The sequence below is a fragment of the Pristiophorus japonicus genome, chromosome 13, assembly GCF_044704955.1.
Source record: "Pristiophorus japonicus isolate sPriJap1 chromosome 13, sPriJap1.hap1, whole genome shotgun sequence".
NCBI classification, from domain to species: domain Eukaryota; kingdom Metazoa; phylum Chordata; class Chondrichthyes; family Pristiophoridae; genus Pristiophorus; species Pristiophorus japonicus.
Window position 1 is genome coordinate 87,250,113 of NC_091989.1, and position 27,072 is coordinate 87,277,184.

At 59.2% G+C, this 27,072-nt stretch overlaps 1 protein-coding gene across 1 annotated transcript in view; it reads right to left on the reverse strand.

Moving 5' to 3' along the window:
• Window positions 1-1,120: 1,120 nt before the first annotated feature.
• hydin (HYDIN axonemal central pair apparatus protein) overlaps window positions 1,121-27,072 on the reverse strand; it is a 1,725,340-nt gene continuing 1,699,388 nt past the window's right edge. Inside the window, 3 exon segments of the mRNA XM_070897728.1 lie at window positions 1,121-3,385; window positions 7,463-7,605; window positions 7,608-7,686. Coding sequence (XP_070753829.1) covers window positions 2,894-3,385; window positions 7,463-7,605; window positions 7,608-7,686 — 714 coding nt within the window. The 3' untranslated portion in view covers window positions 1,121-2,893.

Here is a 27,072-nt window from a genome sequence, read left to right on the forward strand (position 1 = left end):
CCCTGATAAAGTGCAACATCCCCACTGACACCTGGGAGTCCTTGGCCAAAGACCGCCCGAAGTGGAGGAAGTGCATCCGGGAGGGCACTGAGCATCTCGAATCTCATCGCTAAGAGCATGCAGAAAACAAGCGCAGGCAGCGGAAGGAGTGTGCGGTAAACCAGTCCCACCCACCCCTTCCCTCAACGACTATCTGTGACAGTGACTCTGGTTCTCATCTTGGACTGTTCATCCACCTGAGAACTCATGCTAAGAGTGGAAGCAAGTCTTCCTCGATTCCAAGGGACTGCCTACGATGATGATGATTATCTGATTGGCTGGCGGCGCTGTCAATCAGATGCTGATGGTCCAATTGCTGTGCACCGTCTCCTGCTCCCGCCCCCTCTTCCCCCTCTCCATTGGGCAGGTCAGACCAGTAGGCGGGGCGGCGCTCGCTGGCCGAGGGAGCCCCCGGCACTGCGGCACCTTGACTGCAGGCTACCCCGACACCAACAAGCTCACGGGCAGGAGTGGCACCGGTCCAGCCAGGAGGAGCTGGGAAATTGCTCGTTGCAAGGAGTGCAGCCTGTGAACCTTCCCCATTGACTCCTGCTGCCAAGTGCGGGGATTGGCCCAGGCCAGTCAGGCTCAGCTGTGCTGCCCACCATTGTCGAATGGCCTATCACTCACTTCCCGCCCCTTCCCTCCTGACCCCCACCAAACACACATGAAAAATTATTGCATACGAACTGTTAGACAAATAAAGACCACGGTTCACCTAGTTTGCCTTCAACCATCCTGGTAATCGTAACAATACTAGAGATATTGACTAATCCATTGGCAGGATAGGCGCACCAATGTCAGTGTTCTCGCTCAGGCCAACAACCCCAGCATTGAAGCATCGATCCCGCTCGATCAGTTCCGTTGGGCGGGCCACATCGTCCGTACGCCGGACATGAGACTCCCAAAAATCTGCACCTTGATATACTGACATTTCCACTCAGACTAAGTCAGTGCAGACATTCCCAGCGAGGTGCACATTGTGGGTAATGTTGACAATGGTGCACTCTTCAGATTGTTATTCCTCGCGTGGATTAGAGCAAGCAGTTCCCCCTCCCCCGAGAAAGGACAACATACCATGGCCAGAGTAATAGAACGTTTATTCAAAGGTAAAAAATCATTTCAATGCAACAGAATGGCACACTGTAAACAAAAGCAAACAGATTGAGAATGACACGTATTGTAGCTGAAAGGACGCAAAGATTGTAATGGGTGGAAAGACCCAAACCAAACGCTGTGCCTTCCTCAGCGACCCGCTGCCTGGTTACAGGCACATAGCTGAGTGGGTAGACCACTGCAGTGGGACATGGCACCAAGCAATGTGAAACAGTGGGCAATGAGACAGTATTGCCTGTTACATGCCTGCAGGACGTTACAATTTGGCAACTAAACCTACTTTATAACCTCATTTCTGCACTTAATGGTCATTTTATTGAGGAAAGAATTTCAGCAACTGCCCCGAGGTCACGTGCCCCCACTCCCCAGTGTTGTCTTGCTTGAAGGGGAGTTAAAATAGCACACAGGAGCCCATCTGTGCAGCACGTGTACTTGACTGCATGGCATATGCTGAGGACCTTGTAACAGCTCAGTGCTGAGCTTCTATTCCAGCTCCTTGACACAACACATTTCCTCTACGTTTCATTTCTATTCCAACAAACCGGGGTTTCGTGAGGAAAGGGAGATTGGGTTAGTGCCAGAGGCCACGCTCTGTGGCTGGAATATTACGTGCAGTTTTATATTACGCATGGAATATTACCGATCCCATGCACACACACACACCACTCAGCAAGATCGCTTACATTCCTACGGGAGACAGAGACTGAGAGTCGTTGCTGGGACACTCTCACACACCTTGCTAAGACTTGATCGGACAGCGGAGACCCTTAAAGAGAATGAGTGGAAGCCCACCCATCCATTCTGTCATTCTATCCACGGTGGGACGAGAAAATGGGAAGAGGAGAAATTAACCTGAAAAAGAGGGAGTGTAACCTGCAGGCCAGCATGTGTACAAGGCCCTCAGTGTTGTCACTGAATGCATACAGTGAGAGTGGGATTAGGAGCTGCAGCTCCGACCTATAAAAGGTAGACATGCATTTTGACTTATAAGATCGCTCCGAAACATCCCAACGCGGATCACCTACAATACATTAGAGAAATCTGAGTAACTATATGTTTAACGCCACAAATAAGTAATGGAGACAGAAGAAGAGGGAGTCTGAACTGGAACTAGAAACAGAATCACAGGGAGGCCTGTTAATTGCACTGGGCCCTGTGGAAGAGCCCGTGTGGTGGTAAGGCATATTGGGAAACAAAAAGGAAACAGTTAACAAAATGTCCTGCTAGAAGTTGATTATGAAATATAAGAATATAAAACCAGTGCATTTTTTTTTTTAAACCTGTTGAAGAAGAATAAAATAGGTGATTATAATGAAGATCTGATAATACAATGGAGGCTGCTTACCAATTGACCCGGTTTGTTAAAGGATATGACATCCCTAGGTTGTCTGTAAGTGGGACGAATAACAAACGCTGTTGTTTGAGTATCGCTGGAGGTAGCAGCACACAGCGGGCTTAAAATGACCCCCAGGCAGTAGGACTGCCAGTTGAGATGACCGCAGGCAGCAGAATTGCCCGGGCTGAGATGACCCTGATAATTTCAAGCTTTACTGGACATTGATGACATCGCAACAGCTCGATGTGTTACTGCTTGGTGAACAATACAAACAGGACAATAAGCAGACGTCACAGGTACAAATGAAATGATGACAACATTGACTGAGTTGATGAAACATTTTGGAGACTTTGGAAAAGAATGTGCTCTAAGCAGGAGTTCTCTGGGCTTATTTCTCCCCGCTCACTTATCTGGAGTGATGATGCCCTTTAGGTAATAGATCCAAGATATCACCGTTCCGGTTCCTGCAGTCTGCGGGCACGATGCAACCAACTTGCCAGTGACAGGGGCTTTGCTGGTAGTCGCACCTGCCTCGAAGCCGACCACCACAAAGTGGGTTTTCTTAGAACGGAGGGTCTCAGATGGCTTGCAAACAAACAATGGATTGTCCACTTGGAATGTGAAAGTAGTCACCTGTGGGAAGATGTTTTTAAAGGGAATGGAAGTGCTGGATCCGGTGCGAATGGCGAAGGGACCCTGAGGTTTGGCAGGCAGGCACATTCCAAAGAGGGGGATGTTATACTCGCCGCCAATGGCCGAGAAGACGTTGAGAGTGGTTCTGGACTCGCCCAGCCGCAGAGGCTCGTACAGCACCTCCACGCTGACCTCTGAACCACCCGGCGAGGCTGGTGGCACGGTGATGCCCTTGTCCACCAGGAATTCGGAACTGTCAATCTAAGGAAGGAACACCTGAATCAGCTTCGTACATCAAGACAGCGGAGACCTGGGCTAATTTACAAATATCTGACCAAAGAAGCTCAGATGGCATCAGAAATGGCAAACTTTAAAAAACAAATGTAAAAGGAACCGTTTTTTTTGGCCAATTTTGAAAGCAGCAAGGTGCTGAAGAATGGAAAGCTGTCCCACTTCTGCACCCATTCCAGCATCACCTCCTGGCAGAAATGACACAGTCTACACCCAGAGCACAGCTCTCTCTTCTCTGCCCCAACTTCTCCAAGAGCATTCCCCCTGCACCAGTCCCCTTTGTGGTCTCCGAGTTACATTCCTGGTCCAGTGCCAATTTGTGATGTATCTTTGTGTTTTGTTCCTGCCAAACTCAATTCACATAAAACCTGAACAGCTGGTTAGAGGTTTTCATCCCATTGATCTGGAGTGGGTCCAAACTCAGGCTACTCAGGCGGATGAACAATGTGCCGACGCTCGACAGAATCCAGACGCTAGTTTGATTGATTTATTGAGCTAGACTCATATGCAACATCAAACTCCCAGCTGGAGGTTTTCTCCCTTATGGGGAGAGCCCCACAAATTGCAAGGGAAGTTTGGCCAATCTAAACTGATCGAGGAATGAACAAAACCAAATGTATCTTCAATTAGGGCAGTGAAATCAGGTGTAAGGGTGGCAGCTGTAGCAAGCTGAGGGCTTTTAACGATCCAGTAGACACTGCACATCACTACTCCAGGATCAGCACGGGGAGGGCAGGGGAGAGAGGGAGTGGGCGGGAGAGAGGGAGTGGGCGGGGGAGAGGGAGGGGAGCGAGGCAGTGGTCGGGGGTAGAGGGGGAGTAGATGGGGGAGAGAGGGAGAGGACGGGGGAGAGAGGGAGGGAGAGAGGGAGTGGGCGGGGGAGACAGGGTGGGGGAGAGAGGGAGTGGGTGGGGGAGGGAGGGAGTGGGTGGGGGAGGGAGGGAGTGGGCGGGGAGAGAGGGAGAGGGCGGGGGAGAGAGAGGGAGAGGGCGGGGGAGAGAGAGGGAGAGGGCGGGGGAGAGAGAGGGAGAGGGAGAGGGCGGGAGAGGGAGTGGTCAGGGAGGGAGAGGGAGAGGGAGGGAGAGGGAGAGGGCGGGAGAGGGAGAGGGCGGGAGAGGGAGAGAGAGGGAGAGGGAGAGGGCGGGGGGGAGAGAGAGGGAGAGGGCGGGGGGGAGAGAGAGGGAGAGGGCGGGGGGGAGAGAGAGGGAGAGGGCGGGGGAGAGAGAGAGGGAGAGGGCGGGGGGGGAGAGAGAGGGAGAGGGTGAGAGAGGGAGAGGGTGAGAGAGAGAGAGAGAGGGAGAGGGCGGGGAAGAGAGAGGGAGTGGGCGGGAAAGAGAGAGGGAGTGGGCGGGGAAGAGAGAGGGAGTGGGCGGGGAAGAGAGAGGGAGTGGGCGGGGAAGAGAGAGGGAGTGGGCGGAGAAGAGAGAGGGAGTGGGCGAGGAAGAGAGAGGGAGTGGGCGGGAGAGAGAGAGAGGGAGTGGGCGGGAGAGAGAGAGAGAGGGAGTGGGCGGGGGAGAGAGAGGGAGTGGGCGGGAGAGAGAGAGGGAGTGGGCGGGAGAGAGAGGGAGTGGGCGGGAGAGAGAGAGAGGGAGTGAGTGGGAGAGAGGGAGAGGGAGAGGGAAAGGGCGGATGAGGGAAAGGGCGGGAGAGGGAGAGGGAAAGGGCGGGAGAGGGAGAGGGAAAGAGAGGGAGAGGGAAAGGGCGGGAGAGGGAGAGGGAAAGGGCGGGAGAGGGAGAGGGAAAGGGCGGGAGAGGGAGAGGGAAAGGGCGGGAGAGGGAGAGGGAGGGAGAGGGAGGGGGAGGGAGAGGGAGGGGGAGGGAGAGGGAGGGAGAGGGAGAGGGAGGGAGAGGGAGAGGGAAAGGGCGGGAGAGGGAGAGGGAAAGGGCGGGAGAGGGAAAGGGCGGGAGAGGGAAAGGGCGGGAGAGGGAGAGGGAAAAGGCGGGAGAGGGAGAGGGAAAGGGCGGGAGAGGGAGAGGGAAAGGGCGGGAGAGGGAGAGGGAAAGGGCGGGAGAGGGAAAGGGCGGGAGAGGGAGAGGGAAAGGGCGGGAGAGGGAGAGGGGCGGGAGAGGGAGAGGGGGCGGGAGAGGGAGAGGGAAAGGGCGGGAGAGGGAGAGGGAAAGGGCGGGAGAGGGAGAGGGAAAGGGCGGGAGAGGGAGAGGGCGGGAGAGGGAGAGGGATAGGGCGGGAGAGGGAGAGGGAAAGGGCGGGAGAGGGAGAGGGAAAGGGCGGGAGAGGGAGAGGGAAAGGGCGGGAGAGGGAGAGGGAAAGGGCGGGAGAGGGAAAGGGCGGGAGAGGGAGAGGGAAAGGGCGGGAGAGGGAGTGGGCGGGGAGAGAGAGGGAGAGGGCGATGGGGATAGAGGGAAAGGGCGGGGGGGGGAGAGAGGGAAAGGGCGGGGGGGAGAGAGAGGGAGAGGACGGGGAGAGATAGAGGGAGAGGACGGGAGAGAGAGAGGGAGAGGACAGGGGAGAGAGAGAGGGAGAGGGCAGGGGAGAGAGAGGGAGAGGACGGGGGAGAGAGAGGGAGAGGACGGGGAGAGATAGAGGGAGAGGACGGGAGAGAGAGAGGGAGAGGACAGGGGAGAGAGAGAGGGAGAGGGCAGGGGAGAGTGCGGGGGAGAGAGAGAGAGAGTGGGCATGGGAAAGAGGGAGTGGACGGGGGAGAGAGGGAGAGGGCATGGGAAGAGAGGGAGAGGGCGGGGAAGAGAGGGGGAGTGGGCAGCGGAGTGGTAGGGTGCGGAGCGAGGGTGGAGCATGTGGGTGGGGAGCGAGGGTCTTGACCAAGGGTGGGGCGTGTGGGTGGGGATCGAGGGTGGGGAGAGCGAGGGTGGGGAGCGAGGGTGGGGCGTGTGTGGGGAGATCGAGGGTGGGGAGAGCGAGGGTGGGGAGAGCGAGGGTGGGGAGAGCGAGGGTGGGGAGCGAAGGTGGGGAGCGAGGACGGGGAGCGAGAGTGGGGAGCGATGGTCTGTCCATACTGAAATAAAGCGCCGCGTCACTAGGTGCAATGCTGGAATGTAAAGGATTGGTTTTCCAGATGTACTGGTCCTGGGTGAAGTCTCGCCCTCTGGGGCATCTCGCGGGGAATCACAGGCGAGCTCCTCACGATTTTCCAACCTGGGCATCTGGTGGGTGAGGCACTGCCCTGGGAGCGTGCATTTGGATAATCGTCCCTAGTATTGTGGTGTGCCCGATTGTTACATAATGTTCTCAGTGAACCAGCGGTTGTATGCTGAAGTCATCCGGAACATATCCAGAGGGGGCAGAAGTTAAAAGTTAGGAGTAAGGAGGAAAGTCAGGCAGTACTTTTTCACTTAAGGGGCAATAGAGTTGTGGGACAAGTTAGCAGGGAAAGGCACACTATTAATGGATTCAAGTGACAACTGGATGTACTTCCTGAGACAGAAGGAATTGGAAATCTGGAACTCATTCCCCCAAAAAGCTGTTGAGCTTGGATCAATTGAAAGTTTAAAAACTGAGAGAGATTTTTGTTCAGCAACGGTATTAAGGGATATGGAATGGAGCTAAGACACAGATCAGCTACGATCTAACTGAATGAAAGGATGGCTTGCATTTGTATAACGTTTTTTACGACCACCGGACGTCCAAAGCGCTTTACAGCCAATGAAGTGTAGTCACTGTTATAATGTGGGAAGCAAGTTGTGCAGAGCAAGACCCCTCGAACAGAAGGGAGATAAATGACCAGTTAGTGTGTTTTAGTGATGTTGGCTGAGGAATAAATATTGGGGAGAACTCCCTTGCTTTACTTCAAAATAGTGCCGCAGGATCTTTTACATCCAGCTGTGAGGAGAGACGGGGCCTGGGTTTAATGCCTTATCGGAAACATGTCGCCTCCAACAGTGCAGCTCTCCCTCAGTACGGCACTGAATTGTCAGCCTGGATTATGTGCTCAGGTCTCGGGAGTGGCCCCACAACCTTCTGACTCAAGAGGCCAGAATGCTATCACTTAGCCACTGCTGAAAGAGCAGTAACCCAGCTCAGCCCTTAATCGCTAATTTTTCAGCAAGCACCCGGCCTCACGTAGAATCTACCTTGCAAAGGTACTCAATCTTCTGGCGGGTGTGGTTCATGAACTTGGCATTGAGGACCTGGCTGCCACCAATGGTGGTCCGGAAGTAGAGGGGCTTCTCCAATCCCGCTGGCTTGGCTTTCAGGATCAGGTCGTACTGGAAGACCCCAGCTCATTGTTGATCAAGGTGAGGCGACCGGTGGTTTCACCCACTTTCAGAGGCTGATATTCAAAACTCAGTACACCCTACGGAGGGAGAGATAAAAGTGCGATTTGACAAGAAACAACCAGGAAACCGACTGTCACGTATTTGCTTCATGGGTTCTTTGCTTAAGAATTCAGAGCAACACATTGCTATTAAAAACTAATTGTTTTATTAGCAAAAGGTTAAACAATCACACTATACATTACCAGGCTCACAACCACCTGCCTCATCGTGGATCCCCCAAACCCAACTGGCTGGGGTTTTATTGAGTCTTGTGAACATCACGTGACTGGCTAAGCCACTCCCAACTCAACAGCTCTACAACTTTTTCAGTTGAAACAATAATCAAGTGCTCTTTTATTAAAGGGGCACGAAAACCGACAATTTAAACAAATTAACATTTACTGTAAACTTAAATCAAATTAAAATTTGGTTGCCAGGGGTGATGATGCACTCCAGTCCCTCCGGCGCCCACCTCTCACGGAAGGTGGACACCGCCTGCTCCATCTCCAGGGACACCCTGGCTCGGAAGAGAGGCACGCAGTCGGAGTGAACGACCCCCTCGACCGCCCGCTGCCTGGACCGGTTGGTGGCCTCTTTGGCCATGCCCAGGAGCAGTCCTACGAGGAGGCCTTCCGACCTGTCAACATCTCTACAACTATTTTGTTGCTGAGTAATGGCCCAGGACACCGGGGATAACTCCCCTGCTCTTCTTCCTGTGAGCATCCTCACAGGTGCATACATTACACCTACCAACAGCACATCGATTGTTGGAGAGGCTGCATCAGATTCAGAATCAGCTAGAATCTTCATGCTCTCTCTCTCCCGCCAACCGCCCTGCACCACCCCCATTAATTTCCTTCGTAGATCTGGAATGATTTGGGGTAGAAACATGCTTGCAGACACGATCCACTACATCCTTACCCCTCTCCAACATGACCTCACCGACCCTCCAACTCCATTTCCAGGTGGTTAGAACGAGCCTCCCATATATGAGATGGCTCATGCAAATTAGGTTAAAATCAGGGAAAAAGCAGGCTCTGTCGTATTTCCTGCTGTTTCCCACCCGACTTCACCCACTGTAACCTCATTAAATACTGGATGCAGGGATCGCATACTAGGCCCCGGGTTCAAAGGTCATCAGAGTGGCCTTGCAGCAATGGTCCAGAGGCTTGTGCTCGCACTGTGAGAGCATGGACAAGCACAGAATCCCATTCAGCACGATTAAAAGTTTTAATCCAACAAATTACGTGATTTCTTTGAAGCAGTCAACTGCTGAATTCCCCTCCATTCATGGAGGACCCGCCAATGTCTCCCCCAGCAGGACTCCTCCTCCTCCTCCTGTTTGACGCAATTCCCTCGAAGAGGCCGAGGAGTCCACCTCCCACATTCTATACACACCAAAAACCGGTTTGCTCTGACATGAAACTCGCACTTTTAATGCACCATAATACAAAGATGTCAGTACAAGACATCAGAATTTCACTTGAATCCATCTTGGAGAGAATACCTAACTGGCGAGGGAGCAACCCAGCTCCCTATCCCACAGCCCGGTGCCCTATCCCACAGCCCGGTGCCCTATCCCACAGCCCGGTGCCCTATCCCACAGCCCGATGCCCTATCCCACAGCCTGGTGCCCGATCCCACAGCCCGGTGCCCGATCCCACAGCCCGGTGCCCTATCCCACAGCCCGGTGCCCTATCCCACAGCCCGGTGCCCTATCCCACAGCCCGGTACCCTATCCCACAGCCCAGTGGCCTATCCCACAGCCCAGTGCCCTATCGTACAGCCCAGTGCCCTATCGTACAGCCCAGTGCCCTATCGTACAGCCCAGTGCCCGATCGTACAGCCCAGTGCTCTATCCCACAGCCCAGTGCCCTATCCCACAGCCCAGTGCCCTATCCCACAGCCCAGTCCCCAATCGTACAGCCAAGTCCCCAATCGTACAGCCAAGTGCCCTATCCCACAGCCCAGTGCCCTATCGTACAGCCCAGTGCCCTATCGTACAGCCCAGTGCCCTATCGTACAGCCCAGTGCCCTATCCCACAGCCCAATGTCCTACCCCACATCCCTGTACCCTACCAACAGCCCGGTGCCCTATCCCACAGCCCAGTGCCCTATCCCACATCCCAGTGCCCTATCCCACAGCCCAGTGCCCTATCCCACAGCCCAGTGCCCTATCCCACATCCCAGTGCCCTATCCCACAGCCCAGTGCCCGATCCCACATGCCCAGTGCGCTATCGTACAGTCCAGTGCCCTATCCCACATCCCAGTGCCCTACCCCACAGCCCAGTGCCCTATCCCACAGCCCAGTGCCCCATCCCACAGCCCAGTGCCCCATCCCACAGCCCAGCGCCCCATTCCACAGCCCTGCGCCCCATCCCACATCCCAGCGCCCCATCCCACAGCCCAGCGCCCTATTCCAAAGACCAGTGCCCTATTCCACAGCCCAGTGCCCTATCCCACAGCCCAGTGCCCAATCCGACAGCCCAGTGCCCAATCCCACAGCCCAGTGCCCAATCCCACAGCACAGTGCCCAATCCCACAGCCCAGTGCCCAATCCCACAGTCCAGTGCCCTATCCCACAGTCCAGTGCCCTATCCCACAGCCCAGTGCCCTATCCCACAGCACAGTGCACTGTCCCACAGACCAGTGCTCTATCATACCGCCCAGTGCCCTATCGTACAGCCCAGTGCCCTATCCCACAGACCAGTGCACTATCCCACAGGCCAGTACCCAATCTCAAAGCCCACTGCCCTATCCCACAGCCCAGTGCCCTATCCCAAAGCCCAGTGCCATATCCCAAAGCCCAATGCACTATCCCAGAGCCAATTCCCACAGCCCAGTGCCTTTTTCCCACAGCCCAATGCCCTATCCCATAACTCAGTGCCCTATCCCAAAGCCCAGTGCTCTATTCCACAGCCCAGTGAATATCCCACAGCCCAGTGCCCTATCCCACAGCTCAGTGGCCCAAAGCCCAGTGCCCTATCCCACAGCCCAGTGCCCTATCCCACAGCCCAGTGCCCTATCCCACAGCCCAGTGCCCTATCCCACAGCTCAGTGGCCTATCCCAAAGCCCAGTGCCCTATGCCACAGCCCAGTGCCCTATCCCACAGCCCAGTGCCCTATCCCATAACCCAGTGCTCTATGCCACATGCCCAGTGCTCGATCGTACAGTCCAGTGCCCTATCCCACATCCCAGTGCCCTACCCCACAGCCCAGTGCCCTATCCCACAGCCCTGTGCCCCATCCCACAGCCCAGTGCCATATCCCACAGCCCAGCGCCCTATCCCACAGCCCAGCGCCCTATCCCACAGCCCAGCGCCCTATCCCACAGCCCAGCGCCCTATCCCACAGCCCAGCGCCCCATTCCACAGCCCAGTGCCCTATCCCACAGCCCAGTGCTCAATCTCACAGCACAGTGCCCAATCTCACAGCACAGTGCCCAATCTCACAGCACAGTGCCCAATCTCACAGCACAGTGCCCAATCTCACAGCACAGTGCCCAATCCCACAGCCCACTGCCAATCCCACAGCCCAGTGCCCAATCCCACAGCTCAGTGCACTATCCCACAGCCCTGTGCCCTATCCCACAGCCCAGTGCCCTATCCCAAAGCCCAATGCTCTATCCCACAGCCCAGTGCCCTATCCCACAGCCCAGTGCCCTATCCCACAGCCCAGTGCCCTATCCCACAGCCCAGTGCACTTTCCCACAGCCCAGTGCACTTTCCCACAGCCCAGTGCACTATCCCACATCCCAGTGCCCTACCCCACAGCCCAGTGCCCTATCCCACAGCCCAGTGCCCCATCCCACAGCCCAGTGCCCCATCCCACAGCCCAGCGCCCCATTCCAAAGACCAGTGTTCTATCCCACAGCCCAGTGCCCTATCCCACAGCCCAGCGCCCTATCCCACAGCCCAGCGCCCTATCCCACAGCCCAGCGCCCTATCCCACAGCCCAGCGCCCTATCCCACAGCCCAGCGCCCCATTCCAAAGACCAGTGCCCTATCGCACAGCCCAGTGCCCTATCCCACAGCCCAGTGCCCTATCCCATAGCCCAGTGCCCTATCCCACAGCCCAGTGTTCAATCTCACAGCACAGTGCCCAATCTCACAGCACAGTGCCCAATCTCACAGCACAGTGCCATATCTCACAGCACAGTGTCCAATCCCACAGCCCAGTGCCCAATCCCACAGCCCAGTGCCCAATCCCACAGCTCAGTGCACTATCCCACAGCCCTGTGCCCTATTCCACAGCCCAGTGCCCTATCCCAAAGCCCAATGCTCTATCCCACAGCCCAGTGCCCTATCCCACAGCCCAGTGCCCTATCCCACAGCCCAGTGCCCTATCCCACAGCCCAGTGCACTTTCCCACAGCCCAGTGCACTTTCCCACAGCCCAGTGCACTTTCCCACAGCCCAGTGCCCTATCCCACAGCCCAGTGCCCTATTCCACAGCCCAGTGCCCTATCCCACAGCCCAGTGCCCTATCCCACAGACCAGTGCACTATCGTACAGCCCAGTGCCCTATCGTACAGCCCAGTGCCCTATCGTACAGCCCAGTGCCCTATCCCACAGCTCGGTGGCCTATCCCACAGCACTATCCCACAGCCCAGTGCACTATCCCACAGCCCAGTGCCCTATCCCACAGCCCAGTGCCCTATCCCACAGCCCAGTGCACTATCCCATAGCCCAGTGCCCTATCCCGCAGCCTAGTGCCATATCCCGCAGCCCAGTGCACTATCCCACAGGCCAGGGTCCTATCATACAGCCCACTGCACTATCTCACAGCCTACTGCACTATCCCACAGCCCACTGCACTATCCCACAGCCCAGTGCCCTATCCCACAGCCCAGTGCCCTATCCCACAGCCCAATGCCCTATCATACAGCCCAGTGCACTATCCCATAGCCCAGTGCCCTATCCCACAGCCTAGTGCCCTATCCCGCAGCCCAGTGCACTATCCCACAGGCCAGTGTCCTATCATACAGCACAGTGCCCTATCATACAGCCTAGTGCCCTATCCCACAGCCGAGTGCCCTATCCCACAGCCCAGTTCCCTATCCCACAGCCCAGTGCCCTATCCCACAGCCCAGTCCCCAATCGTACAGCCAAGTGCCCTATCCCACAGCCCAGTGCCCTATCGTACAGCCCAGTGCCCTATCGTACAGCCCAGTGCCCTATCGTACAGCCCAGTTCCCTATCCCATAGCCCAGTGCCCTATCCCACAGCCTAGTGCCCTATCCCACAGCCCATTGCCCTATCCCACAGCCCAGTCCCCAATCGTACAGCCAAGTCCCCAATCGTACAGCCAAGTGCCCTATTCCACAGCCCAGTGCCCTATCACACAGCCCAGTGCCCAATCGTACAGCCAAGTCCCCAATCGTACAGCCAAGTGCCCTATCCCACAGCCCAGTGCCCTATCGTACAGCCCAGTGCCCTATCGTACAGCCCAGTGTCCTATCCCACAGCCCAATGTCCTACCCCACATCTCTGTACCCTACCAACAGCCCGGTGCCCTATCCCACAGCCCAGTGCCCTATCGTACAGCCCAGTGCACTATCCCATAGCCCAGTGCCCTATCCCACAGCCCAGTGCCCTATCCCACAGCCCAGTGCCCTATCCCACAGCCCAGTGCCCTATCCCACAGCCCAGTGCCCTATCCCACAGCCCAGTGCCCAATCCCACAGCCCAGTGCCCAATCCCACAGCCCAGTGCCCTATCCCACAGCCCAGTGCCCTATCCCAAAGCCCAGTGCTCTATCGTACAGCCCAGTGCCCTATCGTACAGCCCAGTGCCCTATCTCACAACTCAGTGGCCTATTCCACAGCCCAGAGCACTATCCCACAGCCCAATGCCCTATCATACAGCCCAGTGCCCTATCATACAGCCCAGTGCCCTATCATACAGCCCAGTGCCCTATCCCACAGCCCAGTGCCCTATCCCACAGCCCAGTGCCCTATCCCACAGCCCAGTGCCCTATCCCACAGCCCAGTGCACTATCCCACAGCCCAGTCCCCAATCGTACAGCCAAGTCCCCAATCGTACAGCCAAGTCCCCAATCGTACAGCCAAGTGCCCTATCCCACAGCCCAGTGCCCTATCGTACAGCCCAGTGCCCTATCGTAGAGCCCAGTGCCCTATCGTAGAGCCCAGTGCCCAATTCCACAGCCCAGTGCCCTATCCCACAGCCCAGTGCCCTATCCCACAGCCCAGTGCCCTATCCCACAGCCCAGTGCCCTATCCGACAGCCCAGTGCCCTATCCCACAGCCCAGTGCCCTATCCCACAGCCCAGTGCCCTATCCCACAGCCCAGTGCCCTATCCCACAGCCCAGTGCCCTATCCCACAGCCCAGTGCCCTATCCCACAGCCCAGTGTCCTACCCCACATCCCTGTGCCCTACAAACAGCCCGGTGCCCTATCCCGCAGCCCAGTGCCCTATCCCGCAGCCCAGTGCCCTATCCCGCAGCCCAGTGCCCTATCCCGCAGCCCAGTGCCCTATCCCGCAGCCCAGTGCCCTATCCCGCATCCCAGTGCCCTACCCCGCAGCCCAGTGCCCTATCCCTCAGCCCAGCGCCCCATCCCACAGCCCTGCGCCCCATCCCACAGCCCAGTGCACTATCCTACAGCCCAGTGCACTATCCCACAGCCCAGTGCACTATCCCACAGCCCAGTGCACTATCCCACAGCCCAGTACCCTATGCCACAGCCCAGTGCGCTATCCCACAGCCCAATGCCCTATCATACAGCCCAGTGCACTATCCCGCAGCCCAGTGCCCTATCCCGCAGCCCAGTGCCCTATCCCGCAGCCCAAGACCTATCCCGCATCCCAGTGCCCTATCCCGCATCCCAGTGCCCTATCCCGCATCCCAGTGCCCTATCCCACAGCCCAGTGCCCTATCCCACAGCCCAGTTTCCTATCCCACAGCCCAGTGCCCTATCCCACAGCCCAGTTTCCTATCCCACAGCCCAGTGCCCTATCCCACAGCCCAGTCCCCAATCGTACAGCCAAGTCCCCAATGTTACAGCCAAGTGCCCTATCCCACAGCCCAGTGCCCTATCGTACAGCCCAGTGCCATATCCCACAGCCCAGTTCCCTATCCCACAGCCCAGTGCCCTATCGTACAGCCCAGTGCCCTAACCCACAGCCCAGTTCCCTATCCCACAGCCCAGTGCCGTATCCCACAGCACAGTGCCCTATCCCACAGCCCAGTGCCCTATCCCACAGCCAAGTCCCCAATCGTACAGCCAAGTGCCCTATCCCACAGCCCAGTTCCCTATCGTACAGCCCAGTGCCCTATCGTACAGCCCAGTGCCCTATCCCATAACCCAGTTGCCCTATCTCACAGCCCAGTGCACTATCCCACAGCCCAGTGCCCTATCCCACAGCCCAGTGCCCTATCCCACAGCCCAGTGCCCTATCCCACAGCCCAATGCCCTATCATGCAGCCCAGTGCACTATCCCATAGACCAGTGCCCTATCCCACAGCCCAGTGCCCTATCCCACAGCCCACTGCACTATCCCACAGCCCACTGCACTATCCCACAGCCCAGTGCCCTATCCCACAGCCCAGTGCCCTATCCCACAGCCCAATGCCCTATCATACAGCCAAGTGCACTATCCCATAGCTCAGTGCCCTATCCCACAGCCTAGTGCCCTATCCCGCAGCCCAGTGCACTATCCCACAGGCCAGTGTCCTATCATACAGCCTAGTGCCCTATCCCACAGCCGAGTGCCCGATCCCACAGCCCAGATCCCTATCCCACAGCCCAGTGCCCTATCCCACAGCCCAGTCCCCAATCGTACAGCCAAGTCCCCAATCGTACAGCCAAGTGCCCTATCCCACAGCCCAGTGCCCTATCGTACAGCCCAGTGCCCTATCGTACAGCCCAGTGCCCTATCGTACAGCCCAGTGCCCTATCATACAGCCCAGTGCCCTATCCCACAGCCCAGTGCCCTATCCCACAGCCCAGTGCCCTATCCCACAGCCCAATGTCCTACCCCACATCCCTGTACCCTACCAACAGCCCGGTGCCCTATCCCACAGCCAAGTGCCCTATCCCACAGCCCAGTGCCCTATCCCACAGCCCAGTGCCCTATCCCACAGCCCAGTGCCCGATCGCGCAGCCCAGTGCACTATCCCACAGCCCAGTGCACTATCACACAGTTCAGTGCCCTATCCCACACCCCAGTGCCCTATCCCACAGCCCAGTACCCTATCCCACAGCCCAGTGCCCTATCCCACAGCCCAGTGCCCTATCCCACAGCCCAGTGCCCTATCGCAGAGACCAGTGCTCTATCGTACCGCCCAGTGCCATATCGTACGGCCCAGTACCCTATCCCACAGCTCAGTGCCCTATCCCACAGCCCAATGACCTATCATACAGCCCAGTGCACTATCCCCGAGCCCAGTGCTCTATCCCCGAGCCCAGTGCCCTATCCCGCAGCCCAGTGCCCTATCCCGCAGCCCAGTGCACTATCCTACAGCCCAGTACGCAGTGCACTATCCCACAGCCCAGTGCCCTATCCCACAGCCCAGTGCCCTATCCCACAGCCCAGTGCCCTATCCCACATCCCAGTGCCCTATCCCACAGCCCACTGTCCTACCTCACAGCCCACTGTCCTACCCCACATCCCGGTGCCCTATCCCACAGCCTGGTGCCCTACCAACAGTCCGGTGCCCTATCCTACTGCCCAGTGCCCTATCTTACAGCCCAGTGTCCTATCGTACAGCCCAGTGACCTATCCCACATCCCAGTGTGCTTTGCCAGAGACCAATGCTCTATCTTACCGCCCAGTGCCCTATCCCACAGCCCAGTGCCCTATCCCACAGCCCAGTGCCCTATCCCACAGCCCAGTGCCCTATCCCACAGCCCAGTGCCCTATCCCACAGCCCAGTGCCCTATCCCACAGCCCAGTGCCCTATCCCACAGACCAGTGCACTATCCCACAGACCAGTGCACTATCCCACAGACCAGTGCACTATCCCACAGCCCAGTGCACTATCGCAGAGACCAGTGCTCTATCGTACTGCCCAGTGCCCTATCCCACAGCCCAGTACCCTATCCCACAGTTCAGTGGCCGATCCCACAGCCCAGTGCCCTATCCCGCAGCCCAGTGCACTATCCCACAGCCCAGTGCCCTATCGTACAGCCAAGTGCCCTATCCCACAGCCCAGTGCCCTATCCCACAGCCCAGTGCCCTATCCCACAGACCAGTGCACTATCCCACAGACCAGTACACTATCCCACAGACCAGTGCACTATCGCAGAGACCAGTGCTCTATCGTACCGCCCAGTGCCCTATCGTACAGCCCAGTACCCTATCCCACAGCTCAGTGGCCTATCCCACAGCCCAGTGCACTATCCCACAGCCCAATGCCGTATCATACAGCCCAGTGCACTATCCCCTAGCCCAGTGCCCTATCCTGCAGCCCAGTGCCCTATCCCGCAGCCCAGTGCACTATCCCACAGCCCAGTGCGCAGTGCACTATCCCACAGCCCAGTGCGCAGTGCACTATCCCACAGCCCAGTGCCCTATCCCACAGCCCAGTGCCCTATCCCATAGCCCAGTGCACTTTCCCACAGCATTGTGCCCTATCCCACAGCCCAGTCCCCAATCCTACAGCCCAGTGCCCTATCCCACAGCCCAGTGCCCTCTCCCACAGCCCAGTGCTCTATCCCACAGCCCAGTGCCCTATCCCACAGCCCAGTGCCCTATCCCACAGCCCAGTGCCCGATCGCACAGCCCAGTGCACTATCCCACAGCCCAGTGCACTATCACACAGTTCAGTGCCATATCCCACACCCCAATGCCCTATCCCACAGCCCAGTGCCCAATCCCACAGCCCAGTGCCCTATCCCACAGCCCAGTGCCCTATCCCACAGCCCAGTGCCCTATCGCAGAGACCAGTGCTCTATCGTACCGCCCAGTGCCATATCGTACGGCCCAGTACCCTATCCCACAGCTCAGTGCCCTATCCCACAGCCCAATGACCTATCATACAGCCCAGTGCACTATCCCCGAGCCCAGTGCCCTATCCCGCAGCCCAGTGCCCTATCCCGCAGCCCAGTGCACTATCCCACAGCCCAGTACGCAGTGTACTATCCCACAGCCCAGTGCCCTATCCCACAGCCCAGTGCCCTATCCCACAGCTCAGTGCCCTATCCCACAGCCCAGTGCCCTATCCCACAGCCCAGTGCCCTATCCCACAGCCCACTGTCCTACCCCACAGCCCACTGTCCTACCCCACATCCCGGTGCCCTATCCCACAGCCCGGTGCCCTACCAACGGTCCGGTGCCCTATCCTACTGCCCAGTGCCCTATCTTACAGCCCAGTGTCCTATCGTACAGCCCAGTGACCTATCCCACATCCCAGTGTGCTTTGCCAGAGACCAATGCTCTATCTTACCGCCCAGTGCCCTATCCCACAGCCCAGTGCCCTATCCCACAGCACAGTGCCCTATCCCACAGCCCAGTGTCCTATCCCACAGCCCAGTGCCCTATCCCACAACCCAGTGCCCTATCCCACAGCCCAGTGCCCTATCCCACAGCCCAGTGCCCTATCCCAACAGCCCAGTGCCCTATCCCACAGCCCAGTGCCCTATCGCAGAGACCAGTGCTCTATCGTACCGCCCAGTGCCCTGTCGTACGGCCCAGTACCCTATCCCACAGCTCAGTGGCCTATCCCACAGCCCAGTGCACTATCCCACAGCCCAGTGCCCTATCGTACAACCCAGTGCACTATCCCATAGCCCAGTGCACTATCCCACAGCCCAGTGCCCTATGCAACAGCCCACTGCACTATCCCACAGCCTAGTGCCCTATCCCACAGCCCAATGCCCTATCATACAGCCCAGTGCCCTATACCGCAGCCCAGTGCACTATCCCACAGCCCAGTGTGCAGTGCCCTATCCCACAGCCCAGTGCCCTATCCCACAGCCCAGTGCCCTATCCCACAGCCCAGTGCCCTATCCCACAGCCCAGTGCCCTATCCCACAGCCCACTGTCCTACCCCACAGCCCACTGTCCTACCCCACAGCCCACTGTCCAACCCCACATCCCGGTGCCCTATCCCACAGCCCGGTGCCCTATCCTACTGCCCAGTGCCCTATCTTACAGCCCAGTGTCCTATCGTACAGCCCAGTGCCCTATCCCACAGCCCAGTGGCACTATCCCACAGCCCAGTGCCCTATCCCACAGCCCAGTGCACTATCCCACAGCCCAGTGCCCTATCCCACAGCACAGTGGCACTATCCCACAGCCTAGTGCCCTATCCCACAGCCCAGTGCACTATCCCACAGACCGGTGCCCTATCCCACAGACCAGTGCCCTATCTCAAAGCCCAGTGCCCAATCTCAAAGCCCAGTGCCCTATCTCAAAGCCCAGTGCCCTATCTCAAAGCCCAGTGCCCTATCTCAAAGCCCAGTGCCCTATCTCAAAGCCCAGTGCCCTATCTCAAAGCCCAGTGCCCTATCTCAAAGCCCAGTGCCCTATCTCAAAGCCCAGTGCCCTATCCCAAAGCCCAGTGCCCCATCCCACAGCCCAGTGCACTATCCCAGAGCCCTATCCCACAGTCCAGTGCCCTATGCCACGGCCCAGTGCCCTATCACACGGTCCAGTGCACTATCCCACAGCCCAGTGCCCTATCCCACAGCCCAGTGCCCTATCGTACAGCCCAGTACCCTATCGTACAGCCCAGTGCCCTATCGTACAACCCAGTGCCCTATAGTACAGCCCAGTGCCCTATCGTACAGCCCAGTGCCCTATCGTACAGCCCTGTGCCCTATCGTACAGCCCAATGCCCTATCGTACAGCCCAGTGCCCTATCGTACAGCCCAGTGCCCTATCGTACAGCCCAGTGCCCTATTCCACAGCCCAGTGCCCTACCCCACAGCCCAGTGCCCTACCCCACAGCCCAGTGCCCTACCCCACAGCCCAGTGCCCTACCCCACAGCCCAGTGCCCTACCCCACAGCCCAGTGCCCTACCCCACAGCCCAGTGCCCTAACCCACAGCCCAGTGCCCTATCCCACAGCCCAGTGCACTATCCCACAGCCCAGTGCACTATCCCACAGCCCAGTGCCCTATCCCACAGCCCAGTGCCCTATCCCACAGACCAGTGCACTATCCCACAGCCCAGTGCTCTATCGTACCGCTCAGTGCCCTATCGTACAGCCCAGTACCCTATCCCACAGCCCAGTGCACTATCCCACAGCCCAGTGCACTATCCCACAGCCCAGTGCCCTATCGTACAACCCAGTGCACTATCCCATAGCCCAGTGCACTATCCCACAGCCCAGTGCCCTATGCAACAGCCCACTGCACTATCCCACAGCCTAGTGCCCTATCCCACAGCCCAATGCCCTATCATACAGCCCAGTGCCCTACCCCACAGCCCAGTGCCCTACCCCACAGCCCAGTGCCCTACCCCACAGCCCAGTGCCCTACCCCACAGCCCAGTGCCCTACCCCACAGCCCAGTGCCCTACCCCACAGCCCAGTGCCCTACTCCATAGCCCAGTGCCCTAACCCACAGCCCAGTGCCCTATCCCACAGCCCAGTGCACTATCCCACAGCCCAGTGCACTATCCCACAGCCCAGTGCCCTATCCCACAGCCCAGTGCACTATCCCACAGCCCAGTGCTCTATCGTACCGCTCAGTGCCCTATCGTACAGCCCAGTACCCTATCCCACAGCCCAGTGCACTATCCCACAGCCCAGTGCACTATCCCACAGCACAGTGCACTATCCCACAGCCCAGTGCACTATCCCACAGCCCAGTGCCCTATCCCACAGCACAGTGCCCTATCCCACAGCACAGTGCCCTATCCCACAGCCCAGTGCCCTATCCCACAGCCCAGTGCCCTATCCCACAGCCCAGTGCCCTATCCCACAGCCCAGTGCCCTATCCCACAGCCTAGTGCACTATCCCACAGCCCAGTGCACTATCCCACAGCCCAGTGCACTATCGCAGAGACCAGTGCTCTATCGCACCGCCCAGTGCCCTATCGTACAGCCCAGTGCCCTATTCCACAGCCCAGTTCCCTATCCCACAGCTCAGTGGCCTATCCCACAGCCGAGTGCACTATCCCACAGCCCAGTGCCCTATCGTACAGCCCAGTGCACTATCCCATAGCCCAGTGCACTATCCCACAGCCGAGTGCCCTATGCCACAGCCCACTGCACTATCCCACAGCCTAGTGCCCTATCATACAGCCCAGTGCACTATCCCCTAGCCCAGTGCCCTATCCCGCAGCCCAGTGCCCTATCCCGCAGCCCAGTGCGCAGTGCACTATCCCACAGCCCAGTGCCCAATCGCACAGCCCAGTACCCTATCCCACAGCTCAGTGGCCTATCCCACAGCCCAGTGCACTATCCCACAGCCCAGTGCCCTATCGTACAGCCCAGTGCCCTATCCCACAGCCCAGTGCCCTATCCCACAGCCCAGTGGTCTATCCCACAGCCCAGTGCACTATCCCACAGCCCAGTGCCCTATCGTACAGCCAAGTGCCCTATCCCACAGCCCAGTGCCCTATCCCACAGCCCAGTGCCCTATCCCACAGACCAGTGCACTATACAACAGACCAGTACACTATCCCACAGACCAGTGCACTATCGCAGAGACCAGTGCTCTATCGTACCGCCCAGTGCCCTATCGTACAGCCCAGTACCCTATCCCCCAGCTCAGTGGCCTATCCCACAGCCCAGTGCACTATCCCACAGCCCAATGCCGTATCATACAGCCCAGTGCACTATCCCCTAGCCCAGTGCCCTATCCCGCAGCCCAGTGCGCAGTGCACTATCCCACAGCCCAGTGCCCTATCCCACAGCCCAGTGCCCTATCCCACAGCCCAGTGATCTATCCCACAGCCCAGTGCCCTATCCCACAGACCAGTACACAATCGCAGAGACCAGTGCTCTATCGTACAGCCCAGTGCCCTATCGTACAGCCCAGTGCCCTATCGTACAACCCAGTGCCCTATCCCACAGCTCAGTGGCCTATCCCACAGCCCAGTGCACTATCCCACAGCCCAGTGCCCTATCCCACAGCCCAGTGCCCTATCCCACAGCCCAGTGCACTTTCCCACAGCCCAGTGCACTTTCCCACAGCCCAGTGCACTTTCCCACAGCCCAGTGCACTATCCCACAGCCCAGTGCCCTATCCCACAGCCCAGCGCCCTACTCCAAAGCCCAGTGTTCTATCCCACAGCCCAGTGCCCTATCCCACAGCCCAGTGCCCTATTCCACAGCCCAGAGCCCTATCCCACAGCTCAGTGGCCTATCCCACAGCCCAGTGCACTATCCCACAGCCCAGTGCCCTATCCCACAGCCCAGTGCCCTATCCCACAGCCCAGTGCACTTTCCCACAGCCCAGTGCACTTTCCCACAGCCCAGTGCACTTTCCCACAGCCCAGTGCACTTTCCCACAGCCCAGTGCACTATCCCACAGCCCAGTGCCCTATCCCACAGCCCAGCGCCCTATTCCAAAGCCCAGTGTTCTATCCCACAGCCCAATGCCCTATCCCACAGCCCAGTGCCCTATTCCACAGCCCAGAGCCCTATCCCACAACCCAGAGCCCTATCTCACAGTCCCGTGCACTATCCCACAGCCCAGTGCACTATCCCACAGCCCAGTGGCCTATCCCACAGCCCAGTGGCCTATCCCACAGCCCAGTGCACTATCCCATAGCCCAGTGCACTATCCCACAGCCCAGTGCACTATCCCACAGCCCAGTGCACTATCCCACAGCCCAGTGCACTCTCCCACGGCCCAGCGCCATATCCCGCGGCCCAGCGCCCTATCCCGCGGCCCAGTGAACTATCCCGCGGCCCAGTGCCCTATCCCGCGGCCCAGTGCCCTATCCCGCGGCCCAGTGCCCTATCCCGCGGCCCAGTGCCCTATCCCGCGGCCCAGAGCCCTATCCCGCGGCCCAGTGCACTATCCCGCGGCCCAGTGTCCGATCCCGCGGCCCAGATCCCGCGGCCCAGTGCCCGATCCCGCGGCCCAGTGCACTTTCTCTTAGCCCAGCGCCCGATCCCTTAGCCCAGCGCCCGATCCCGCAGCCCAGCGCCCGATCCCGCAGCCCAGCGCCTTATCCCGCAGCCCAGCGCCCTTTCGTGCAGCCCAGCGCCCTTTCGTGCAGCCCAGCACCCTTTCGTGCAGCCCAGCGCCCTTTCGTGCAGCCCAGTGCCCTATGCCACAGTCCAGTGCCTAATGCCACAGTCCAGTGCCCTATCCCACAGCATAGTGCCCTATCATACAGCCCAGTGCCCTATCGTACAGCCCAGTGCCCTATCGTACAGCCCAGTGCCCTATCCCACAGCCCAGTGCCCTATTCCACAGCCCAGTGCCCAATCCCACAGCCCAGTGCCCTACCCCACAGCCCAGTGCCCTACCCCACAGCCCAGTGCCCAACCCCACAGCCCAGTGCCCTACCCCACAGCCCAGTGCCCTACCCCACAGCCCAGTGCCCTACCCCACAGCCCAGTGCCCTACCCCACAGCCCAGTGCCCTACCCCACAGCCCAGTGCCCTACCCCACAGCCCAGTGCACTATCCCACAGCCCAGTGCACTGACCAGTGCACTATCCCACAGACCAGTGCTCTATCGTACCGCTCAGTGCCCTATCGTACAGCCCAGTACCCTATCCCACAGCTCAGTGGCCTATCCCACAGCCCAGTGCCCGATCCCGCGGCCCAGTGCACTTTCTCTTAGCCCAGCGCCCGATCCCTTAGCCCAGCGCCCGATCCCTTAGCCCAGCGCCCGATCCCGCAGCCCAGCGCCCGATCCCGCAGCCCAGCGCCTTATCCCGCAGCCCAGCGCCCTTTCGTGCAGCCCAGCGCCCTTTCGTGCAGCCCAGCGCCCTTTCGTGCAGCCCAGTGCCCTATGCCACAGTCCAGTGCCTAATGCCACAGTCCAGTGCCCTATCCCACAGCATAGTGCCCTATCATACAGCCCAGTGCCCTATCGTACAGCCCAGTGCCCTATCGTACAGCCCAGTGCCCTATCCCACAGCCCAGTGCCCTATTCCACAGCCCAGTGCCCAATCCCACAGCCCAGTGCCCTACCCCACAGCCCAGTGCCCTACCCCACAGCCCAGTGCCCTACCCCACAGCCCAGTGCCCTACCCCACAGCCCAGTGCCCTACCTCACAGCCCAGTGCCCTACCTCACAGCCCAGTGCCCTACCCCACAGCCCAGTGCCCTACCCCACAGCCCAGTGCCCTACCCCACAGTCCAGTGCCCTACCCCACAGCCCAGTGCCCTACCCCACAGCCCAGTGCCCTACCCCACAGCCCAGTGCCCTACCCCACAGCCCAGTGCCCTACCCCACAGCCCAGTGCCCGACTCCACAGCCCAGTGCACTATCCCACAGCCCAGTGCACTATCCCACAGCCCAGTGCCCTATCCCACAGCCCAGTGCCCTATCCCACAGCCCAGTGCCCTATCCCACAGCCCAGTGCACTGACCAGTGCACTATCCCACAGACCAGTGCTCTATCGTACCGCTCAGTGCCCTATCGTACAGCCCAGTACCCTATCCCACAGCTCAGTGGCCTATCCCACAGCCCAGTGCACTATCCCGCAGCCCAGTGCACTATCCCACAGCCCAGTGCACTATCCCACAGCCCAGTGCACTATCCCACAGCCCAGTGCCCTATCCCACAGCCCAGTGCCCTATCCCACAGCCCAGTGCCCTATCCCACAGCCCAGTGCCCTATCCCACAGCCCAGTGCCCTATCCCACAGCCCAGTGCCCTATCCCACAGCCCAGTGCCCTATCCCACAGCCCAGTGCCCTATCCCACAGCCCAGTGCACTATCCCACAGACCAGTGCACTATCCCACAGCCCAGTGCACTATCGCAGAGACCAGTGCTCTATCGTACCGCCCAGTGCCCTATCGTACAGCCCAGTGCCCTATCGTACAGCCCAGTGCGCTATCCCACAGCCCAGTACCCTATCCCACAGCTCAGTGGCCTATCCCACAGCCCAGTGCACTATCCCACAGCCCAGTGCCCTATCGTACAGCCCAGTGCACTATCCCATAGCCCAGTGCACTATCCCACAGCCGAGTGCCCTATGCCACAGCCCACTGCACTATCCCACAGCCTAGTGCCCTATCATACAGCCCAGTGCACTATCCCCTAGCCCAGTGCCCTATCCCGCAGCCCAGTGCCCTATCCTGCAGCCCAGTGCGCAGTGCACTATCCCACAGCCCAGTGCCCTATCGCACAGCCCAGTACCCTATCCCACAGCTCAGTGGCCTATCCCACAGCCCAGTGCACTATCCCACAGCCCAGTGCCCTATCGTACAGCTCAGTGCCCTATCCCACAGCCCAGTGCCCTATCCCACAGCCCAGTGGCCTATCCCACAGCCCAGTGCACTATCCCACAGCCCAGTGCCCTATCGTACAGCCAAGTGTCCTATCCCACAGCCCAGTGTCCTATCCCACAGCCCAGTGCCCTATCCCACAGACCAGTGCACTATCCCACAGACCAGTGCACTATCCCACAGACCAGTGCACTATCGCAGAGACCAGTGCTCTATCGTACCGCCCAGTGCCCTATCGTACAGCCCAGTACCCTATCCCACAGCTCAGTGGCCTATCGCACAGCCCAGTGCACTATCCCACAGCCCAATGCCGTATCATACAGCCCAGTGCACTATCCGCTAGCCCAGTGCCCTATCCCGCAGCCCAGTGCCCTATCCCGCAGCCCAGTGCACTATCCCACAGCCCAGTGCGCAGTGCACTATCCCACAGCCCAGTGCCCTATCCCACAGCCCAGTGCCCTATCCCACAGCCCAGTGCACTATCCCACAGCATCGTGCCCTATCCCACAGGCCAGTCCCCAATCCTACAGCCCAGTGCCCTATCCCACAGCCCAGTGCCCTATCCCACAGCCCAGTGCCCTATCCCACAGCCCAGTGCCCTATCCCACAGCCCAGTGCCCGATCGCACAGCCCAGTGCACTATCCCACAGCCCAGTGCACTATCACACAGTTCAGTGCCCTATCCCACACCCCAGTGCCCTATCCCACAGCCCAGTGCCCTATCCCACAGCCCAGTGCCCTATACCACAGCCCAGTGCCCTATCCCACAGCCCAGTGCCCTATCGCAGAGACCAGTGCTCTATCGTACCGCCCAGTGCCATATCGTACGGCCCAGTACCCTATCCCACAGCTCAGTGCCCTATCCCACAGCCCAATGACCTATCATACAGCCCAGTGCACTATCCCCGAGCCCAGTGCCCAATCCCGCAGCTCAGTGCCCTATCCCGCAGCCCAGTGCACTATCCCACAGCCCAGTACGCAGTGCCCTATCCCACAGCCCAGTACCCTATCCCACAGCCCAGTGCCCTATCCCACAGCCCAGTGCCCGATCCCACAGCCCAGTGCCCGATCCCACAGCCCACTGTCCTACCCCACAGCCCACTGTCCTACCCCACATCCCGGTGCCCTATCCCACAGCCCGGTGCCCTACCAACAGTCCGGTGCCCTATCCTCCTGCCCAGTGCCCTATCTTACAGCCCAGTGTCCTATCGTACAGCCCAGTGACCTATCCCACATCCCAGTGTGCTTTGCCAGAGACCAATGCTCTATCTTACCGCCCAGTGCCCTATCCCACAGCCCAGTGCCCTATCCCACAGCCCAGTGCCCTATCCCACAGCCCAGTGCCCTATCCCACAGCCCAGTGCCCTATCCCACAGCCCAGTGCCCTATCCCACAGCCCAGTGCCCTATCCCACAGCCCAATGCCCTATCTCACAGCCCAGTGCCCTATCCCACAGCCCAGTGCCCTATCCCACAGCCCAGTGCCCTATCCCACAGACCAGTGCACTATCCCACAGACCAGTGCATTATCCCACAGCCCAGTGCTCTATCGTACCGCCCAGTGCCCTATCCCACAGCCCAGTACCCTATCCCACAGCTCAGTGGCCTATCCCACAGCCCAGTGCACTATCCCACAGCCCAGTGGCCTATCCCACAGCCCAGTGGCCTATCCCACAGCCCAGTGCACTATCCCATAGCCCAGTGCACTATCCCACAGCCCAGTGCACTATCCCACAGCCCAGTGCACTATCCCACAGCCCAGTGCACTCTCCCACGGCCCAGCGCCATATCCCGCGGCCCAGCGCCCTATCCCGCGGCCCAGTGAACTATCCCGCGGCCCAGTGCCCTATCCCGCGGCCCAGTGCCCTATCCCGCGGCCCAGTGCCCTATCCCGCGGCCCAGTGCCCTATCCCGCGGCCCAGAGCCCTATCCCGCGGCCCAGTGCACTATCCCGCGGCCCAGTGCACTATCCCGCGGCCCAGTGTCCGATCCCGCGGCCCAGATCCCGCGGCCCAGTGCCCGATCCCGCGGCCCAGTGCACTTTCTCTTAGCCCAGCGCCCGATCCCTTAGCCCAGCGCCCGATCCCGCAGCCCAG